Source organism: Hemiscyllium ocellatum, chromosome 8 (assembly GCF_020745735.1).
Source record: "Hemiscyllium ocellatum isolate sHemOce1 chromosome 8, sHemOce1.pat.X.cur, whole genome shotgun sequence".
NCBI lineage: Eukaryota > Metazoa > Chordata > Chondrichthyes > Orectolobiformes > Hemiscylliidae > Hemiscyllium > Hemiscyllium ocellatum.
The window spans coordinates 41,536,319-41,559,387 of record NC_083408.1 but is presented as its reverse complement, the minus strand read 5'-3'; the positions used below and the strand labels follow the sequence as shown (position 1 = coordinate 41,559,387).

General features: G+C 41.7%; 1 protein-coding gene across 1 annotated transcript in view; it reads left to right on the top strand.

The window, feature by feature from the left end:
• The window catches only part of LOC132818129 (cysteine-rich motor neuron 1 protein-like), a 249,856-nt gene that overhangs the window by 61,414 nt on the left and 165,373 nt on the right, over positions 1-23,069 (top strand). Inside the window, exon 2 of the mRNA XM_060828847.1 lies at positions 2,432-2,599. Within this exon, the coding sequence (XP_060684830.1) occupies positions 2,432-2,599 (168 nt within the window). The remainder of the gene's footprint in view (positions 1-2,431; positions 2,600-23,069) is intronic.

Genomic DNA, 23,069 nt, shown 5'->3' with positions numbered 1-23,069 from the left:
TGTTAACATTGTACAAGACATTGGTTTGGCCGCATTTAGAATACTTTGTACAGTTCTGGTCGCCACATTAGCAAAAGGATGTGGACGCTTTGGTGAGGGTGCAGAAAGGTTTATGAAGATGTTGCCTGATATGGAAGGTGCTAGCTATGAAGAAAGGTTGAGTAGGTTAGGTTTATTTTCATTAGAAAAAAAGGAGATTGAGGGGGGACCTGATTTTGAAGTTTATAAAATCATTAAGGGTATAGACAGGGTGGATAGAGACCAGCTTTTTCCCAGGGTGAAGGATTCAATAACGAGAGGTCACGCTTTTGAGAGGTGAAAAGTTTTTAAGGGGGATACACATGGCAAGTACTTCACACAGAGGGTGGTGGGAATTTGGAACGCGTTGCCAGCAAGGGTGGTAGAGGCAGGCATGGTAGATTCGTTTAAGACGAGTCTGGATAAATGCATAAGTAGGTGGGGAGTAAAGGGATACAGACGCTTAGGAATTGACTGACAGGTTTAGACCGTACATTTGGATCGGCTCAGGCTTGGAGGGCCGAAGGGCCTGTTCCTGGGCTGTAAATTTTCTTTGTTCCAATAGGTGGGCCATAAACAAATTGTAACTTGTGCCACCATCCAACCTCGTACTGCTCTGAGTGTGTTTCCTGAGCAACTGTTGGCTTTAATAGTTTAGAGAACTGACACGCTATTGCTTTGAAACTATATTGAAAGGAATAAAAATTGAAATGACATTTAACAGAATGAGACTGGGCGTACTTGCCTAGTTGGCATTTTCTAACATTTTTAATCGTTTAGATCAATTCTTCCCAGACTCTTTTGCAATGTAACCTCCATTCCAATGGAAACAAAACCACAATAAAGCAACACAGTCACATTTAGTTTGTAAATTCTTGCAGTTTGCCTGTTATCAATCAACATTTTAAAAGTCTATTAATCATTGTCATATAAATGGAAAGAGCTGGATTTTAAAATGCTTGGTAAAAATGATGTGATAACTTGAGCTCAAGGAGGTCTTAATCAAGCTCTCCACTATTGCTAGTGACCAAAGACATGGTGAATTCTCCAGCCCCCGATTCTAGCAGCCATATTGTAATCAGCCCCTCTTCTCAACACTCCTGTACTTCCACATAGACTACCAATCTTCCCAATGCCCATTTTCCCCACACCCTGCCCCAACCCACTGACTATTCACCAGCACCCCCCACTGGAGGAGAATGCTCCAAATATCCCCATACTCAGTAATGGGAGAGTCAAGCTCATCAGTGCAAAAGACAAGGCTGAAGCAGTCACTATAATCTTCGGTCAGAAGTGCCAAGTGGATCATCCATCTTGCTTCGTCCAGAAGTCCCCAGCATCAGCTAATTTGATTCATTCCACAGAATATCAGGAAACAGTTGCCAGCACTGGGGTGTTGCAAAGGTTATGAGCCCTGAGAGCATTCCAGCAATTGCTTCTGATGCTTTGTGCTGCAGAACATGCCACTCTGCCGTAAGACCATGCTGTTCCAGTACAGCTACAGCACTGGCATCTCCCTCAGCCAGCTAATGTGGAAAATTGCCCAATTCTATCTCATGCACAAAAAGATAAAACTAACCTAGCCAATTACTGCCTCATCAGTTTGCTCTCACCCATTAGTAAAATGAAGGAAGGAGTCCTGAGCAGTGCTGCCAAGCAAGACTTGTTCAGCAATAACCTGCTCAGTGTTTGAGTTCTGCCAGGGTCACTGTTTCTGACTCTCTTACAGCCTTAGTTCAAACATGGACTAAAGAGATTAACGCCAGGGGAGAGGTCAGAGTGACTGTCTTGGAAATCAAAGTCACATTTGATCACGTGTAGCATCATGGAACTGTAGAATCCATGGGAAAACTCTTCAAGTTGGTGGTCATATCTGGCCCAATGGAAGGTGGCAGTGCTTGTTGGAGGCAGTTATCACAGCTTCAGGACTTTCTCTAAGCGTTCCTCGGAATTGTACTAGGCCCAGCCATCACCTTCATAAGGTCAGAAGTGGGGATTCATTGCACAACATTCAACACCATTCAGAATGACTTACATGGAAGCAACCCACGTCTATATGCAGTAAAAAGTGGACAATATTAATGTTTGGGCTGACGAGGGACAAATAATCTGTGGGCCAATAAATGCCAGTCATTGACCACCTGAAACAATAGATGGCAGTGATTCAAGAAGGCAGCTCTTTGCCACCTTCTGAGGGCAATTAGGAATGGCAATTAATGCTGTCCTTGCCATTGTAACCCACTACCTATCAACGAAATTTAGTTTGAAAAGCTGCTCAATGAAGATTTCGGAGCAGTGTTAGACTTTTGTAATTTCCGTGCTGAAAGGCAAGTGTTCTTAAAGATTGACTGACATTTGAAATTGATATTGCACTGTGTGAATTTGGAATAACAATGATTCCTTGCTTCTGCAGCGATCAAATTCATTGAAGACGTTGTGCCCCAGCATGACCTCTGCCCTGAGATTTCTGGCTGTAATCTGCTCAATAGACAGTGTGTCTGTGAAGTCGTACGCTCCTGTGTTAACCTGTTCATGTACCCTGATCTGGATTCCTGTGCTGCTTCCTCGGGACATGTGCCAGGTACAGTCCTTTTTAAATGAATATTTTGAAGATAGATTAAAAATTGCTTATGAATTTATCTTTCACTGGATGTATTTGAAATTAGATCGATATTCACACCGGTATTAAAGAGTACCTGTAAAAAAAAATCTGCATAATAAAAATGGGCTACTAAGTATTATGTCTTCATTTCAATTCCTTCTGTCTATCCAAATGTCATTTGCACAAGAAAATAAACATCCCGATGAAAACTTTGGCAGTGGGGCTGGATTTTTGATTTTCTCTTGGCAACGTGTAGTTGCCTTTGAAGAAGATCCTGGTAAATGGACAGATGTGGTGCCAAGAGAACTTCAAGTTGTCTGCTTTAAATGGTTTGTTTTAGTCTCCCTTTTGTTGTGATAGCTTTGAGAAATGATGTATGAAAATTGCTGCCTAACTTTCTTACTCCACTCTTTTAGAAAATATTGAAAACTTGAGTAATCTCAGGGTCTTTGTTTTATCCCCAGAACTAAATGGAAACCTTATCGTTGTGGTTCTCTCTGAAATTATTAATAATTTTAGATCACCAGAAGATAGCCCTAATCATAACCGGCTAGCAAAGAATTGGCTAAGATTAAGTAAGCTCTTTTGTATGGCAGTGTGTCTGGAATGGAGTGTACTTTGTTGTGTATTAGAATAGTTTATTTAAATTTTTACGGCAATGTAAAATCTACACTCTTGTGTGAACGGACCTAAGCCGTACTTCTATGTGGCCTGGCATCTCTCTGACTAGTATCGTTTGCAAAAGAACTGTAGCTCTTCTTAGAGTAAAGGTAAACTCCCTTTTTCTGCTTTAATTGCCACATTATGCCGAGACATCCACTATCTGTACCTGGTTCGAACATGAAGCCACTGAAACACTGAGGAGAAGGAACGACATAATGTCTTGGGTATGGAAAATTTATCAGAACCAAAATAGATTACTGACCAACATTTTAGAAAGGAATTGACCTGGGGAGTGGTGTGTGGGATAATATCTATGGAGCTCTGCGCGTGCACAGATGCTTTTGTGTGTATTTGCATGGAATTGTCAAGTGAGAATCTTGTAGAGATGGCCAAGTTGTCATGTCTAGGTCCTGATAGCTTCATGAGTATTGGTGTATTAATTATGATGTAACTTAAGATGCACATGAATGGTTTAGTTTCATCCTGTAAAAGCAATGAAATTTGTATCTTGTTACTTTTCTAGAGCTCCAATGAATCTGCTTCAACTTAATCCACTCAACTGGGAGTATTTAATGTAAGACTAATTATGGTCTCCAGCAGCCATTAGTTTTGAGGTGGGGGGTATTTTCATCCATGATTTGAATACAGAACACCCACAGTGAGATTCCAATAGACAGATGATGCAGTAAGAATTCTTAATTAATATATGCAAAGTAAATGTTTTGTGCACAAGTTCAGTTCTCTGCATTTAATAATAAGTCTGTTTGGATCAGATAATAAACATTCACAATAATGTAAAAAAGACCCGTTTAAAGTGGTATAAAATGTTTATTAATGTTTTGCATTTTAGTTAAATATTAACATATTATATTTTAAAATATTTTTAGTACTTGCCAAATATATTTCAGAATATTCGTCTCACTTCGATTCACTTGCAACTTTTGTTTGTAAATAGCAAAGTTTTTTTTCTATTATGACCTAACTTGAATCCATATCCAGCCACTTCTCACGTAGCTTTTGTTTATCAAAATGGCACCTCTTAAAGTATAGAAGTCGTTTATCTTAAACGCTTCATAAATATGAGGTTTCCTTTGTTTTCTGTCATTATAAAGAAGTTAATGGAAGCATAGTGTGTTGAGTTTCTCAACAGTTCTAGCTGTTCCGAGAGAGGCTATCTTTACATGAATGGTTCTCAACACCCGGTAATTATCCTTCACAAGTTTAAATTGAAAATCATTATGTCAGGACTTCTGAGAAATCCTGACATGAGTCTTTCAGATAAGTCCAGTATCTGACTATCTGCTGACTGGAATTTATTTTTTAATGGTGGGATGTGGGTCGCTGTCATGGCCAGTATTTATTGCTCATCCCTAATTGTCCAGAGGACAGTTAAGAGTCAACTATGTCATACGTATACCAGACCAGGTAAGGACGGCAGATTGCTTTCTGTAAAAGTGCATTAGCGACCCAGATGGGTTTTTCCCCAATGTCGTTATTAGACATTTAATTCCACCATTTGTCACCATCAAACCTGGCACCCAGAACATTACCTGAGTTTCTGGTTCACCTGCCTCTCCTCCAACCTAGTTTACTGTATCCGGTACTCTCAATGTGGTTATCTCTACAGCAGTGAGACCAAACGTAAACTCGAGGAATGTTTCGCAGAGCATCTTAACCAAGGAGAATGTACAAACTCTGCACGGACAGTTGCCCAAGGTTGGAATCGATCCCAGATCCCTGGTACAGTGAGGCAGCAGTGCTCACCACTGAGCCACTGTGCTGCCCCTAAACTGAACTAGTTCCATTTGCCTGCATTTGGCCTGTAACCTTCCAAACATTTCCAATCCAGGTACCTCTCCAAATCTCTCTTAAATGCTGTAATTGTACTCTTGCCACCACCTCCTCTTGCAGCTTGTTCCATATGCACCCACCCTCTGTATGGGGAAAAATTGCCTCTTGCGTCTCTTTTTAAATCTTTCCTCTCTCACCTTAAACCTATGCCCTCTGGTTTTAGACTCCCTGACCCTTGTTATTCACCTTTTCTATGCCGGCATTGATTTTATCAAGCTCTGTGATCATCCCTTAGTCTCCCGATTACCAGGGGAGGAAGTCCCAGCCTCTCCTTATAACTCAAACCTTGTAGTTTCAGTACCGTTCTTGTAAATCTTTTTTGCACCCTCTGCAGTCTAATAACATCCTTCTTATAACAAGGCAAATCATGGCCTTGCCCATGTCTTCCACAGCTATAACATGATGTCCCAAGGTCCAGCTTGTTCAGGAAGTTATGATTTGAGATATTCGTTGAATTACTCCTTCATATAACACATCCATTTCATCTTGAGGCTTCGATGTTTTTCATTTCACAGGGGGCTTTCTTTTCAGGAAATGGGAGAAGTTAACTGGACAGCTTGTTCTTAGCAGGCTTCCTTCCAAATGAACCTGATTAAACAAGGACCTTTCGAAGCTAGATACTAGTCAAGAGTGGCCCCATTACATTCTTAGTAAAACAATTATTTGTCACCATTCGTATGGTTTCAAATCAGTGTTTTTGTTTCTTTTTTGGAAAAAAAATGTAACCTGCTAAGCAACAGTCATTGTTAGATGACCTCTTATAAAGGAACCTCTACAGGCATTTCCACAAAAATGGAAATAAATTCCTTTTACCGCAATCCTTCAAAAACACTGAGCAAAATTAATTATAAAGCATCTTCATCACCAAATTTAAAAGCTTTCTTTCTCATGAAATAGAATTTGTTTTCAGTATCAATGTGAGCGTGTTTGAAAGAGACTTTAATTAGCTTGCCAGAGGCTTATTTTTCAATTGTGCAAAGTCTCAAATATTTTTAATTGAAATTTAAGGACTCCACACAGTGGATAGAGCATGTACATCTGAGTGAAGGTGCAAGAGGTTGAAGCTTTGGATGGCCTTCATGCAATGTTGGAGCCATTCTGCTTTCAGTGAAAGTTGGGCTTTCTTTCTGGCCTGTTTTGGAAATGCGGATCCTATAGGTTGAACACTTTTTCAGGCAGTGATGGATGACATTTGTGTGTAAGTTTGTATGCGTAGAGAAGGCTATTAAGTAAGATGCTGGATTACTGGTGCTAGATGAGCACAGCAGTTCAGCTAGCATCCGAGGAACAGTAAAATCGACGTTTCAGGCAAAAGTCCTTCATCAGGAATAAAGGCAGAGAGCCTGAAGCGTGGAGAGATAAGCGAGAGGAGGGTGGGGGTGGGGAGAAAGTAGCATAGAGTACAATAGGTGAGTGGGGGAGGAGATGAAAGTGATAGGAGGGTGGAGTGAATAGGTGGAAAAGAAGATAGGCAGGTAGGACAGGTCATGGGGACAGTGCTGAGCTGGAAGTTTGGAACTAGGGTGAGGTGGGGGAAGGGGAAATGAGGAAACTGTTGAAGTCCACATTGATGCCCTGGGGTTGAAGTGTTCTGAGGTGGAAGATGAGGCGTTCTTCTTCCAGGCATCTGGTGGTGAGGGAGCGGCGGTGAAGGAGGCCCAGGACCTCCATGTCCTCGGCAGAGTGGGAGGGGGAGTTGAAATGTTGGGCCACAGGACGATGTGGTTGATTGGTGCGGGTGTCCCGAAGATGTTCCCTAAAGCACTCTGCGAGGAGGCGTGCAGTCTCCCCAACGTAGAGGAGACCGCATTGGGAGCAACAGATACAATAAATGATATTAGTGGATGTGCAGGTAAAATTTTGATGGATGTGGAAGGCTCCTTTAGGGCCCTGGATGGAGGCGAGGGAGGAGGTGTGGGCACAGGTTTTGCAGTTCCTGCAGTGGCCAGGGAAGGTGGATTGTAGGGGGGCGTGGACCTGACCAGGTAGTCACGGAGGGAACAGTCTTTGCAGAAGGCGGAAAGGGGTGGGGAGGGAAATATATCCCTGGTGGTGGGGTCTTTTTGGAGGTGGCGGAAATGTCGGTGGATGATTTGGTTTATGCAAAGGTTGGTAGGGTGGAAGCTGAGCACCAGGGGCGTTCTGTCCTTGTTACAGTTGGAGGGGTGGGGTCTGAGGGCGGTGGTGCGGGATGTGGATGAGATGTGTTGGAGGGCGTCTTTAACCACGTGGGAAGGGAAATTGCGGTCTCTAAAGAAGGAGGCCATCTGGTGTGTTCTGTGGTGGAACTGGTCCTCCTGGGAGCAGATACAGCGGAGGCGGAGGAATTGGGAATACGGGATGGCAATTTTGTAAGAGGTAGGGTGGGAAGAGGGGTAATCCAGGTAGCTGTGGGAGTCGGTAGGTTTGTAAAAGAAAAATGTCAGTGTCAAGTCGGTCGTCATTAATGGAGATGGAGATGGAGAGGCCCAGGAAGGGGAGAGAGGTGTCAGAGATGGTCCAGGTAAATTTAAGGTCGGGATGGAATGTGTTGGTGAAGTTGATGAATTGCTCAGCCTCCTCGCGGGAGCACGAGGTGGCGCCAATGCAGTCATCAGTGTAGCAGAGGAAGAGGTGGAGAGTGGTGCCGGTGTAATTACGGAAGATTGAGGTAAGATGTTCCAGTCATACTGCATAGAAACAGGTCTTTCAGGTCAACCATGTCTATGTTGACCAGCAAACACCAAACTCCATTAATCCCATCTACCTGCACTTGGATGATGCTATGTGGCATCAGTGGATTTGATGTACAGGAATTCTAGTCACTATGTAAATCCAGGATTTAAACATACTATCCGCACTCACATACTCAGTGAGCATTGTCAGAGGTGCCAACTTGTGGATTGCCCCCGAAACCTTGTCAAATCTCCTCCAAAAGCTGCATAGCAATGTGAAATGTATCAAAGAGGTAGGCACCAGCAATGAAGCTTTCAGACTGTGTGTTAGTCTCCACTCTGGACACAGCACCGTGGTAACTGCCCCACCTTAAAAAAGACAAGTGTGTGCCTGACAAAACCTTAAGTGAGCAAAAACAAACACATCCGCACCAGCTTTAATGAAACAATGAACTGCGGATGCTGGAAATCCGAAACACAAACAAATAGCTGGAGAAACTTGGCAGGTCTGGTAGCACCTGTGGAGAGAAAGTAGAGTTAACGTTTCTAGTCCAGTGTCCCTTCAGAATTGGTAGCAGCTAGGAAAGGCTAGTATTTATGCTGAAGACTGGGATTGGTGTGTGAAAAGGAGTGAGCAGATAGACATAGACGAAGCCCAGAGAGAGAGAATGATTGACAGACAAAGGAGCAGATGATAGTATGTTCGGGAGAAAGAAAAGCTGATAATAGGTACCATTAGTGGGTGAAAATGAGGTGGCTGTATTGAAAGCAGCCCATATCATTGACGGAGCCTGTATGGGATGAGGGGGGAGTGGTGGTTGGTAAAGGATATAGAAGAAAGTGTTCAAGCTCTAAAATTATTCAACTCGATTGCTGCTTTCTGAAGGCTGTAGGGTTGCCATGCGGAAAATAGGATGCTTTCTTTCAGCTTGTGCTGAGCTTCACTAGAGCACTACAAAAGTCCGAGGCACATTTGTTCGCCGGGGAATCCAGTGGTGTGTTGAAGTGGCAGGCAATTGGGATCATTTTTTGCAAACAGAAAATAGATGTTCCGTGAAGCGGTCTCACAGTCTGCGTGACATCTTCCCCACTATCGAGGGGACCACGTTGTGAGCAGCGCGAGCGATAAACTGGATTGAGCAAAGTGCAGGAAAATTGCTGTTTCACCTGGAACTTGAATAAAACATTGTGTTCCACATGTGAAGTACTCTAGCAATTTCTGATTTTGGTAGATTTTGCACAAACAAGACCTTTTGACATTGACAATCATTGCATCCTGTCCTGAATTTATTTATCAACTTGGATATTTATCACTGAGGAGAGAAGACCGTCCAATGTACAATCTATGTGATTGTATAGGTCATAAACTTGGGAATTCCCTTCCTTAATCCAGTCCACCAATTTTTCTTTCTCTTCACCAATTAGAGTCCTCTGCTGAGGGTTATTGAGCTGTAGTTTGTGATTTTTGAACAGTCAGGGGAGTAAGGCAGCCCTCTCCTTCAGCAAGAACCGGGATCAAACACCATGATTTTGGTGTTCTCTTGCAACACACCAACTGAATTAACTGCTCCATCATCACCCACTCTGTTCCAACACAATCTCCCACACTCTACCCAGCCCCATTCACTCCCCTCTATCATTCTGTTAAGATGCTCCCTGAAATGTAAAATTGGTTTGACCAAGCTGTCATAATGTCTCCTTTAGCTCAGTGTCAATGTTTGTCAGATTACACTCCTGTGAATTGTCTGGTGAAACCTCAGACCTTGAATGTGATAGAAATGTGATTTGTTGCATAGCTCCCATGTCATAAGTGAGTTCACCATATTATATATGCTTTTCACAGGTACTACTTGTTTTGGAGACATTATTATTTGTGCTGTAGTGATTCTCTTATAGGGGAAAAAAATCAATGCTGCTTCTGTTGGAAAATGAGTTCAGTGTAACTTCAATTGAATGTGTGTACTTTGTCCATCAGAAGTCTGAGATGTATTAAAACTGCATCATGGATATTGAAAAGCTCTTGTAAACAATGGAGACAATATTGGAGCAAACTGAAAAAGAGACATAACGGGTAAAGGTGAGAGGAGATAGCTAAGCAGAAGAGGAAATGGGAATCAAGAAGAGTCAGAAGATCAGGTTAAAGTTGAGCAATGGACATATAAGGAAGCTGGGGAACATTAAAGATTTAGTAATAGCAGTGGCTATGCATCACTTGAGCAGAGATAATTTGTGGGCAACTTACATTGATTTCATTTTCTTAGAATTAATTTATTGTCTTGCTATGCCAACATGAATGCAATATGAATTATAACACAATTGCTGGCTATTTCAACCCAGCCAGACTATTTTGGTGTATATGCCCCACACAGGTTTTTGGAATTCCTTGTAGCCACCTTGTTCCTTTACCCTTACACTGCACTTACCCCCTTTCCTTGAACTATTCCTATAACCTAGTCTTAAATGGTCAAATGTCTCCTGCTTTAGTTACTGGAATAGTCCAATGTATTACTTATTTTATTCTCAGTACTGTATCACTTTCAGAATTAACAATTTGATTTATGCAGATTGTATTCCACTTGAGAAATGCAATCCAATTTATTGCATTTGTAATTTTTTTAACAAAAGGTGCACTGCATTTCCGCAGACATGTTGAAACTGAAATGCATAGCCATATTACCAAAGCTCCTTGTCTTCCACTCATCAGAATAAATGCAAGAATTGCAAATTTCAAACAATCGCGGTCTGTGCTAGGAAAGGTATTTGATTGGTTGGCAAATCATTGCCAGTGAAGTAATCATCGAGAATCAAAGCCCACCCTAAGTCACTGGGTATTTCAAAAAAGATCCTGTTTATGAACATCTGTGACTTCTAACAATTATAAGTGATCCACATTACAAACGCAACTGATTATCTTATTGTTATGTAGCAATTTGCCCCCTCAGAATTGTTCAGTAAGTGTTGCTCAATTTTGAAATCATAACTAATGCCTAGTATATTTGTTTTGCTGCTTATTCCATTGCAATGCCTCGGCCAATTGAAGTTGACTTGTCTGCCAATCAACACTTTTCTCCTGTCATAAATTGTTTAATCAGTTAAATTTTGGCTTTCTTGCATTTGTCCTGAGAAGTGCAAGACAAAGCCTTACAACATTTCTGTTCAGCAATATTGAAGTTCTTTCCAAATAAGTGACTGGGTGTTATTTTAATGGAGAGAAATCAAATTCTGAACAGTGCGTCATGAATTGTACCCATAATCAAACACTTGGCGAAAAGTCATGTGACATCTGATGAAGGTGAAACACTCTGAAAGCTTGTGATTAAATAAATCAGTTGGACTATAACCTGGTATTGTATGACTTCTGAGTTTGTGCACCCCAGTCCAACACCGGCACTTCCACATCATAAACTTAGTGCAATAGCAATCAGAAACAGCCTATAGTTTGTCTGTAAAATACTTTGGAACATGCTGAAGTTATGAATGGCATGACTAAAATCTAAGCTCTTGTAACCTCTAATATTGATGCAATGTGTTCTTTTTCATCCCCCTCTAGGCCAATAAATGTCATTAATAGTTATTGAGCTATCTTTCCAATTTGTTAGGTAAAATAATTCCGCTTAATCAGGATTGCGATACCACTGATATTTGTAGGTTCACATGCCAAGATCTCTCCAGTTGCTGTATCTAACTGTAAGATCTTCAACCACATCAAAATATATTTTTGAATGGATTCCAGGCCAAGTCTCAAGTCCAACAGCTTTCCATAATAATTGAAAATGAGAAAATGACTAAAATGGGAACTCTATTGCTGGATCTGTGAGAGTTATGAACTTCGCCCACCAGCTTTCTTCTATTTCCCCTCCTGTAATAAAGCTAGTCAGCAACAAGGTTTTACCTTACAGCGATGTTTCAATCAGAATTTTCTCAATGCAAACTTGAGCCAGTAGGAATAGTACCTGCATAATTAATTGGGTAAGCAGATGCTGATATAAAATCCACAGAGAAGCCAACTTCAAAAACAAGAAATGGATCATCATTAGAATCTCAATTTTGCCTATGATGTTGGAGGGTTTGAGTTATAGGGAGAGGCTGAATAGGCTGGGGCTATTTTCCCTGGAGCTGGGAGGTGACTTTAGAGAGGTTTATAAAATTGTCAGGGCCATGGATAGGGTAAATAGACAAGGTCTTTTCTCTGGGGTACAAAAGTCCAGAGCTAGATGCCCTAGGTTTAGGGTGAGAGGGGAAAGGTTTAAAAGGGACCTAAGGGGCAACTTTTTCACGCAGAGGGTGGTACATATGTGGAATGATCTGCCAGAGGAAGTGATGGAGGCTGCTTCAAAAACAACATTTAAAAGGCACCTGGATGGTTATATAAATAGAAAGGGTTTAGAGGGATATGGGCTGAAAATGTGTTGCTGGTTAAAGCACAGCAGGTCAGGCAGCATCCAAGGAACAGGAAATTCGACGTTTCGGGCCAGAGCCCTTCATCAGGAAAGGGCTCTGGCCCAAAACGTCGAATTTCCTGTTCCTTGGATGCTGCCTGACCTGCTGTGCTTTAACCAGCAACACATTTTCAGCTCTGATTTCCAGCATCTGCAGACCTCACTTTTTACTTAGAGGGATATGGGCCAAGTGCTGGCAAATGAGGCTAGATTGGTTTAGGGAATCTGGTCGGTATGAACAAGTTGGACTGAAGGGTCTGTTTCCGTGCTGTACATCTCTATGACTCGATAATTGATGGTATATTAGATAAACTTGCATAGTGCCATTCACAGTTTCAGGATAACCAAAAGCAATTTCTAGCAGTAGTAGTATTTTCTTGAATTGGAGTCTCTGTTGTAATGCAGGAAACACAACAGTCAATGTGTGCACTTAAAAAAGAAATCCCACAATTTGAAGTGATACTGATTTGAGTTATAATTATGGGTTAGGAAATTGTTACTAAACTCTATATGAAAATGTCCCATGGCATTGTGTTCCACACCTGAGATGTAGCTTCTGTTTAAAATCCCAGTGCCTCAGACAGAATGATATGCCCTCATTAGTGCACTGGAGATGTCGGGCATGATCTTTGGGTTTCAGTCTCTGGCGAGGGAGCTAATCAGTGACCATCATACCCACAAATGTGCATGGAAGCAACTGATTAACACTGGCATTAGAGTGAGGATATGAACTTGTCGCACTACATAGGTTGTGTCAAACTATGTAGGTGCATTTAAGGCGAAGCAAGTAAACTGGATAGGGTGTCATAAAGCAGATGGAAGGATAATTTGACTACCAAATAGACCTGTTGGGTCATAGAGTTATAGAGATGTACAACATGGAAACCGACCCTTTGGTCCAACCCATCCATGCCGACCAGACATCCCAATCCAATCTACTCCCACCTACCAGCACCGGGCCCATATCCTTCCAAACCCTTCCTATTCATATACCCATCCAAATGCCTCTTAAATGTTGCAATTATACCAGCCTCCACCACTTCCTCTGGCAGTTCATTCCATACACGTACCATTCTCTGCGTGAAAAAGTTGCCCCTTAGGTCTCTTTTATATCTTTCCCCTCTCACCCTAAACCTATGCCCTCTAGTTCTGGGCTCCCCGATCTCAGGGCAAAGACTTTGTCTATTTACCCTATCCATGCCCCTCATAATTTTGTAAACCTCTGAGGTCACCCCTCAGCCTCCGACGCTCCAGGGACAACAACCCTGGCCTGTTCAGCCTCTCCCTATAACTCCAATCCTCCAACCCTGGCAACAGGCTTGTAAATCCTTTTTGAACCTTTTCAAGTTTCACAACATCCTTCCGATAGGAAGGAGACCAGAATTGCATGCAATATTCCAACAGTGGCTTAACCAATGTCCTGTACAGCCGCAACGTGACCTCTCAACTCCTGTACTCAATACACTGACCAATAAAGGAAAATATGCTAAAGTGAATGACAATAAGTCATGTACTGTTCATTGCATTGTGCATACCTTGTTTAGGAACAGCTTTAGGAAAGCATCAGGGAGCAACCTTCTATTATTTCGGGATGTGGGAATAGAGTCGGAACCACCAGCTAAACAATGATTACCTCAGGCATTGAACCTTGCAGCCAACCATTTGTTCGTGGATTCAAAACAGGAAAGACAGACTTATCAAATGATTTTACCAACTGATGAAATATTGTACAGTGTTTATACCACAAAGTTCTGAGACTCACTTTTGTCACACCTTGATCAGACAAAATCAAAGCAGCCACCAATTAGACTTGTAAAGTAAAAGGATCAAAACCCAGTCCATATTCTATAACTCAGTGAGAATGGTTGCTTGCCCTCTTGTACAGCCGCAGTGCTAACAAGGGAGACTTAATTTTCGTAACAATGGGAAACTCTTAACAAAAGAAGATTTTCTGGACTTGAGGCAGGAAATGCTGGAAAAATGCAAACGCTCACACAGCATCTAAGGTTGGAGCAACGCAGATAACATTTGTAATCTAATCTAATCATCGTGGATTTTCTGTTCTCTTGTGGATACCAGAAAGATGTCACTCAATCGTGAAGCTAATGAAGCTGAGTGAAGAGTCATTAAATTGGAAGTTGCATACTTCCCAGAAATGATGAATTCTGCTAGTATAGAGTGCAATCACTTGGCTTAGTGTCCAATCTTTTTTTAAAAAAAATCCCAAGGTCTAGGTGGCCAGCTAGTGGAAGGATATATTTATGAAGTAACCATGAATCACTTCAATTAAATGGAAGATGCTGATATTCAGGGCAAAACCCAAGTGAAATTTTCTCTGATCATTGTTTAAACAGGATCATTGTCTCATGCTGTCCCAGAATGTGTGAGACTACTGGAGGATAACTTCCTAATGGAGCCTTCCAAAATCTGTTGACTCTCTACATGATTAGATCCAAACCCGTCAATGCAGAATTTTGGCACTTTGTTTTTGGGAAAAACAAGTTTTCATTTTGAAACCTGTATTAGACCCTGCACTGGAGTTTTGACGTCTATTCATAGTCCTGCCTCTTTTAAATTTAATCTGGAAAACAGATCACCAAATGGATTTGAGCACGTGCCAGAAACCATTCTACGGGAGCTGATTCCAGTTAATTATTCTTATAGCTTTACTTTATTCATTTCCGCAAATACAAGTTTCTTTCAATGGGCAGGCTCTCTTCTGCAGTCAAATGGATAAATAGTGAAGAAACAGTGGCCTTTTGTCAGAATACTCTGGAGTTGGCTACTTTTCAGAACGGCTGGCAGTTTAACACTTGGCTGAGGGAACATTAGAGGAATGGGAATGAAACACTTGGTGTATGTAATGCACCTTTATAATTGATTTTTTTTATTATCAAGATGAGATTGTGCATTCAACAATATTCTGATAGAAGATCACAGACTTGAAAGGCATTATCTGGGGAGGATCACAGGCGCATTTTGACCAATGTCTGCGAAGGTGAGAAAACCTAGCAAGATTACAGTGCCATGCAATCCCTCCTTGTGGTGTATGTCTTCTCAATTGCTGAACAGCTCTCTGGTTCTGTCAGACAAGAACAAGCAATTTTCCTGAAGGAGAGAAGAAATATTTGGTCCTTGTGCCAAGATGTTAAGCTGCAGAAAATGACAGAATTGATGATTCATATAAGGTGCTATTCTTTCAGTATTCAATGTTAAGTAAACATCGTTTGAAAACATATTCTACTTATAGATTTTCCAAATGTTCCTTTTAGTGAAATAAATCAACAAAGAATGGTTATTGGTCAGCCATGATTTCACTGATAGGAACAGTTCCTTCAAATGTAACAGTTGGGTTTCCAAAGCTATTGCAGTTAATGTGAGCTCTAAAAGAAATTAACAATATAGGCTAACCTTAAACCTGCTTTCATTAGAATGTTGGCAATAAAGCAAATTTGAGCGATCATCTGATTTCATTTTGCCAAACAATGATTTTGTATTTGGCTGCATAAAACAGTTGTGTCATTGGTTCCTGTTAAAGATGTTATCAATCATTCTCGAATCAAAGTGCTGCTTGAGATGAGTATTTAGAGACATAGAGTCATAGTGGTGTACAGCACGGAAACAGACCTTCAGTCTAACTCTTCCATGCTGACCAGGTATCCCAACCCAATCTAGTCCCACCTGCCAGTACTTGGCCCATATCCCTCCAAACCCTTCCTATTCATACAGCCATTCAGATGCCTTTTAAATGTTCCAATTGTACCAGCCTCCTCCACTTCCTCTGGCAGCACAAACCACTCTTTGCATGAAATAGTTGCCCCTTGAGTCCCTTTTATATCTTTCCCCTCTCACCCTAAACCTATGCCCTCTAGTTCTGGACTCCCTCACCCCAGGGAAAAGACTTTGTCTATTTATCCTATCCATGCCCCTCATGATTTTTGTAAATCTCTATAAGGTCACTCCTCAGCCTCCACACACCAGGGAAAACAGCCCTTGCCTATTCAACCTCTCCCCATAGCTCCAACCCTGGCAACATCCTTGTAAATCCTTTCCAAACCCTTTCCAAAAGGAAGCAGACCAGAATTGCACGATATTCCAACAGTGGGCTAACCAATGTCCTGTACAGCCGCAATATGACCTTCCAACTCCTGTACTCGCAACTCTGACCAATAAAAGAAAGCATATTAAACCTTTTAATAAAATATGCAAACACTGAAGAATAAGCTGTGTAGATAATTGTTCTTTCAATCTTGCGTCCATCAGTATATTCTTCAAGGTGAGTGCTAAACAATTTATTGTTAGAATTTGGTTCAGTGAGATTGATTTTTCATTGGGATTTCATGCATTCTCTACATCAAGTAATGGATATGTACAGAAGTATAAGTTTAATTTTCGTATTAAGCAACTTGTTTATTTACAGTTTGGTGGGAAGAGGAAATTCTCATCTTGAGATAACTAACGTAGTCATTTGCTTACTTGGTCTTTTTATAAAATGCTGAACATTGATGTTGGAATCTAAAATAACAGCAGAAAAAATCCCTGAGAATCTTGATAAAGCTAATTTGAGTAGAAGGCTTCATTTTTGCCTTTATAGATTATTTGCTAATTTGTTCAGTTCTATGTTTCTATGCCAGTCAAAAGTATTTTAGTAATGAGGTGATAGTAACATGGTGGCTCAGTGGTTTGCACTGTTGCCTCTCAGCACCAGGGTGCCAGGTTCGATTTTAGCCTTGCGTGACTGTCTGAGTGGAGTTTGCACCTTCTTCCTGTGTCTACATGGGTTTCGTCTGGGTGCTCCGGATCCCTTTCACAATCCAAAAAATGTGCAGGTTAGATGAATTGGCCATGCCAAATTTCCCATAGCGTTAGGTGCATTAGTCAGAGGGAAATGGGTCTGGGTGGGTTACTCTTCGGAGGATCAGTGTTGGCTTGTTGGGCCAAAGGGCCTGTTTCCATACTGTAGGGAATCTAATCTAATCTAATCTTGAAGCACTATATTTGGTGATCATACCACGGGGCTACTAAGAATTGGTTAGCAGTGCCAAGTTGATGGGCCGTGGGAACCCTGTGTATAAATAGATATCCTAGATAACTCATCACATTGTATAGATTTAATGAAGTTTCACAGTAATTTACAGAGAATTGCAAAACTGGTTAGTGCAAGCCTTGGAATATTGCGTGAACAATCTCCCGATTTCAAAGAATTGTTGCATTGAAGCTTCCTTCTCCGTCGCAACACCTCAACCAGTCAGTAGACTTGCCAACTAATCTACACTACTTGCTGCCATGGCACAACAAAATTCTTTCGTTTGTCCTGATGAATGCAAGATGAAAAGCTTCAGCAATCTGTCTCTTCAGCATTATTGAGATTGAATTCCTTTCCTCATATTGTGATGGTTTCTCAAGGAAAGGGAAATGTCTTTTTATTCTGAAATACTGCAGTAAGCATAAATATCTGCCCTTTCTCTCATATGTAACCTTTTCAGAACAAATCATGATCCGGAATTCATTGAGTAAAAAGTGAGGTCTGCAGATGCTGGAGATCCGAGCTGAAAATGTGTTGCTGGTTAAAGCACAGCAGGTCAGGCAGCATCCAAGGAACAGGAAATTTGACATTTCGGGCCGGAGCCCTTCATCAGGAATGAGGAGAGGGTGCCAGGCAGGCTAAGATAAAAGGTAGGGAGGAGGGACTTGGGGGAGGGGCGATGGAGATGTGATAGGTGGAAGGAGGTCAAGGTGAGGGTGATGGGGTGGAAAGGTCAGGAAGAGGATTGCAGGTTAGGAAGGTGGTGCTGAGTTCAAGGGAATTGACTGAGACAAGGTGGGGGGAGGGGAAATGATCTCCAGTTTCCTCATTTCCCCTCCCCCCACCTTGTCTCAGTCGATTCCCTTGAACTCAGCACCGCCTTCCTAACCTGCAATCTTCTTCCTGACCTCTCCGCCCCCACCCCACTCCGGACTATCACCCTCACCTTGACCTCCTTCCACCTATAACATCTCCATCTCCCCTCCCCCAAGTCCCTCCTCCCTACCTTTTATCTTAGCCTGCCTGGCACCCTCTCCTCATTCCTGATGAAGGGCTCCGGCCCGAAACGTCGAATTTCCTGTTCCTTGGATGCTGCCTGACCTGCTGTGCTTTAACCAGCAACACATTTTCAGCTCCGGAATTCATTTGAGCCAATGAGCTTTTATTGTATAAAGAAATTTAATACATGTTAAAAGTATTGACTTAAGAGCCTCAGTACTATGTTGGGGAAAAGCGTCCGTTGAATATTCAGTTTCTGAGAACAAAGTCAAGTTATGAGATAACCATATTCTATAAGGGTTAAATCTTCAGGTTTTAGGTTAATTTAATTGGATACTATTATTTGATCAAAAGCAGAAACTCTTCTGGAAAAGTATAGTTAATTTTCAAGACCATTAACTGTACTTCAATCAGTAAATAGTTAAATGAAATTAATGTTGTCATCTTTTTTGTAGAACAACTCTTTTTTAATTATTTATTCAGCAGTACAATTAATGAATGAAATTCTGAACTTCCAAAAGATCTCCACAAAGTTACTTCCTTTAGCTAAAATGTGGCATTTATGGTTCACATTTTGAGCATTTGAAGCAATATAACAATGTAAATATTTTGCATTTAAGTGTTTTGATAGAATGGTGGATCTGAATGGGATGTGGTTTGGTGTACTGGAATTCCATGCATGGTTAGAGTCCTATTTGGATCAAGAGTGTGGTCCTGAAAAAACACAGCAGGCCAGGCAGCACCCGAGAAGCAGGAAAATCTACGTTTCGGGCAAAAGCCTTTCATCAGGATTCCAGATGAAGGGCTTTTGCCTGAAACGTAGATTTTCCTGCTCCTCGGATGCTGCCTGACCTGCTGTGCTTTTCCAGCACCACACTCTCGACTCTAATCTCCAGCATTTGCAGTCCTCACTTTTCCTCCTATTTGGATCTCTATCAATTGTAAGCTATACTCATTGCAATTAGTACCTGTACAGTTGAGAAGAATGACAAAATAGCATTGGAAGATGCATTAACATATCTTTCATGCTTTTTTCCTTTCTAACTGTTGTGTCCACACACTGGAGAGCAATCAATTTTCATTAGTTAAAGAAAGAGAAATTGAAGGGTTAACTGGAATCAGTAGAGAACAAGGACACCCAAATGAACACATCTTGGTCCACATAAAAATTTGGATTGGCTTATATTTATTAGTGACAACTGGTCACCAATTTTGGTTGATTACAATTATACCATTACGAAGGGGGAGCAGTGCAGTGGTAGCATTCCTGCATTTAAGCTCAGTGCTCCAGGTTCAGGTCCCACCCGCTCCAGAAATGGGTAATAACATGCCTGAGTAGGTTGATTGAAAAATATATCTAGGTGCACAAAGAAGGAATGACGAGTGGGCATTTTCCTAGAGGGGAAGAGACCGTGATACTTTTAAAGGGGCGAAAGTAAGAGGTAATTTTAAAACAGAGTTGAGGCTGGTGCTGGAAAAGCACAGCCGGTCAGGCAGCATCCGAGGGGCAGGACAGTCGATGTTTCAAGCATATGTTCTTCCTGATGAGCTTATGCTGAAAACATCGAGTCTCCTGTTCCTCGGATGCTGCCTGACCGGCTGTGCTTTTCCAGCACCACACTCTTCGAGTCTGATCCCCAGCAGCTGCAGTCCTCACTTTCTCCAAGGCAATTTAAAACACAAACACATCAATCATGCCATTATGTATACTTTGTAAGCATGAATGAGGATGTGGAGTACGTTTCCTCATTTCAGTTGTTACAGCTGAACTCTGTCGGATGCCTTTGGCTGCTGGTGGAAAAGTGAATGCTGAATGAATTTGCTTTTGCCCTCAAAAATGAAGTGAACACCACCTCCAAATGTGGCCTTCCTGCTTGGTACCCGGAGTATAAACACGCAAGTGGTTTTGTGCCTTTGAATGATCCCAGCTTCAGCACACTGTGCTGCACATGGTGTTGCCCCATTGACGGAAAAAGATTGTTGGCAACTTTGATTTCCTTTTGGGAAAGAATAGCTGTGCTTTGCCAAGACAGGTACATTAGAATGGAACGTCTATTCCTATTCGAGATCTGCATTTGCCTGGAAGGAGAATGAGATTCTTGTTCCAAATTGTAGTGAATGATCCTATTAACAAATGGCAAAATTTCCATATATTCAAACCGACTGTTTGCACTCCTTGCTCAGATCATGAATTATTAATTTTCCACCACACGTTAATTTGGCCATAACTTCCCTTGCCTTATGATTGCATTTGATTTTTGTTATGAAATTTTTGAAATTTATTACTTGGCTACTGAGGAAGAATGAAATAGTACCAGCTTCAACTTCTAAAAAGAAATAACAGCAACTAAACTTCCAACTAATAAGAACTAAAAGCACCAAGTGCGAAGAAGTAAGCCCATTCCAGTTCAGTTTGAAGCTATTCATTTTATTTGTAATTACCATTTGGGTTCTGGTTGCGTGGTTTGTAACACTTCCAGACTGAAGTGCAAGTGAATGGTAGGTTCACATTCAGTACATGCTTCTGAGTTCAACCTCCACTGGATAGCAGCATGAAGATAGCTACAAGAGGATCCACACTTTGCAGAATCAACAGAAATGATGCAGTGCAGAATGAGGCCAGCTGGCCCATTGTATATGCAGTAGCTCATTAAATGCGCATCAGTACCTATTACTAATCCTCTGCTGTTTCCCCCCCCATATCCTTGCACATTATTTTGTCCAGATAATCATCCAGTGCTTTCTTGTAGAAATGGTTTAAAAATGATCAAATGAGTCAGTGGGCTGGGAAAATGGCAGATGGAGGTCAATCTGGATAAATGCGAGCTTTTGTATTTTGGTACAACAAATGAGGGTAGAGCTTATACAAATAATGCTAAGGCCTTGGGTAGTGTTGTAGAATAGAGGGACCTAAGGGTGCAGGTACATAATTCTTTAAAATTTGCATCATATATAGACAGAATGGTTAAAAAGGCATTTGGCACACTTGCCTTCATTACTCAGTCCTTGAAGTTGGGACGTTATATTGAGGTTGTACAGGACATTGGTGAGGCCTCTTCTGGAATACTGTGTCCAATTGCGGTCGTCCAGTTATAGGAAGGATGTTATCAAGCTGGAGAGAGTTCAGAAGATTTACCAGGATGTTGCTGGGTATGGCAGGTTTGAGTTATAAAGAAAGGCTGGGAACTTTTTCGCTGGAGCATAGGAGGCTGAGATGCAAGCTGATAGAAGTCTATGAAATGATGAAAAGTAGAGATAGGGATGATGGTAGTTGTCTTTTCCCTAAGATGGGGAATTTCAAGACAAGAGGGTACATTAAGATGAGAGGAGAGAGATTTTAAAGACGACATGAGGGATAAATGTTTTGCACAGAGAGTGGTTCCCGTGTGGAATGAACTTCCTGAGGAAGTGGTAGGTGTAGGTACAATTACAACGTTTAAAGGATATTTGGATAGATACATAAATCGAAAAGGGATATGGGTCAGGAGCAGACAGGTGAGACTAGTTTGGCATTATTGAAGGTATGGACTGGTTGGATCAGAGGGTCTGCTTCCATGCTGTATGACGCTATGAATTTGCCCTCAAAGGTCGGCCTGAAATGTATGTGTTTTTCTTCAAGAAACTCGAGAACAGCCAAAAAAGAACAGGCCCATTCTCAGCTGAGCGAGTTGGGATAGACCAATAGAAATGGTCATTTGTGTTCCACATTTGGAGTTGACTCACTGCTTTGGTCAAAGGGAGAATTACTAATCTGTTTGGGTCCAGATCTTGCTTCAGTGATCACAGAAATGTAAAGGAGACCTGGGACTGCTCTCTGTGCTTCTGGAACTTTCCGTCGAGGCCCTGCTGTCAGATGTAAAGGATTAATGCCTGCCAGAGACCAGAGGAAGAGACTAGTATCTTCCAAATAAGTAGGGGGGGGGGGGGGGGGGGGGGGAAGAGGTGTTGGAGCAGGTTCATAGCAAGCCTGTGGTCCCTTAAGGCAAGCTACAATGTTATCGAGAAGTTTAAGGAATTCATGGATATGGGACAGATAAGTGATGCTAAACCTCCGTACCTGAGACATTTCTAACATTGAGCATAACACCCCTAAGTGTAGCATGACTCTACTCAGCGCCCTCCCTCACAATCAGTGTTAACTACAGACAGAATTGTTTTCATCTTTGTGTCACCTTCCAGCTGTGCCTCACAATTACTGTCTCCAATTGCTATCCTTTCCTCTTTTTGAGTTAAGTTGGAAGTATTTCTCAGAGTGAACACACGTTTGGCAGAAGTGCTGTGAGCATAAACCCCTCAAATCTGGCCCTGGCTGGAGTTGCTCTGTTTCAATGATTAAAAACTTCCCATTATGCAACTCTCATCATCATCTATCTACCCTGTCCCTTTGGTGCCATTCTCATCTTATTCTAGCCCTATTCTGCCCCTCTCTGCATCAGGAACAAGTCATTACTGATGGGATATTTCGCAACTGATCAGCATGGCACATCTCTGTTCCACTTACAGAAACTGAACTTGGAAGAATCTCCTTGCACTGTGCAGGCAGCTATCACAATGCTGCAGCAGGGATACTGTTATCTAGGAAATGCAGTCTGCTTACGGACTGAACTAGGCTGCATCTTGGCTGTTCACTTGCTGTCTCAGCACTCTATCACCTAGAGCCTCCCTCAATGCTCATAGCATCTCTGCTTTCCCTTGCCTTTTCGCATTTTGCTCCCTTAAGAGACAACTTGCTGTCAGTGAGAATCTCCCCTCAATGTCCAGAACCAGTTAAAAGATGGAGCAAAATATTCTTGAAATCAGGATAGGTCTCACTGGAC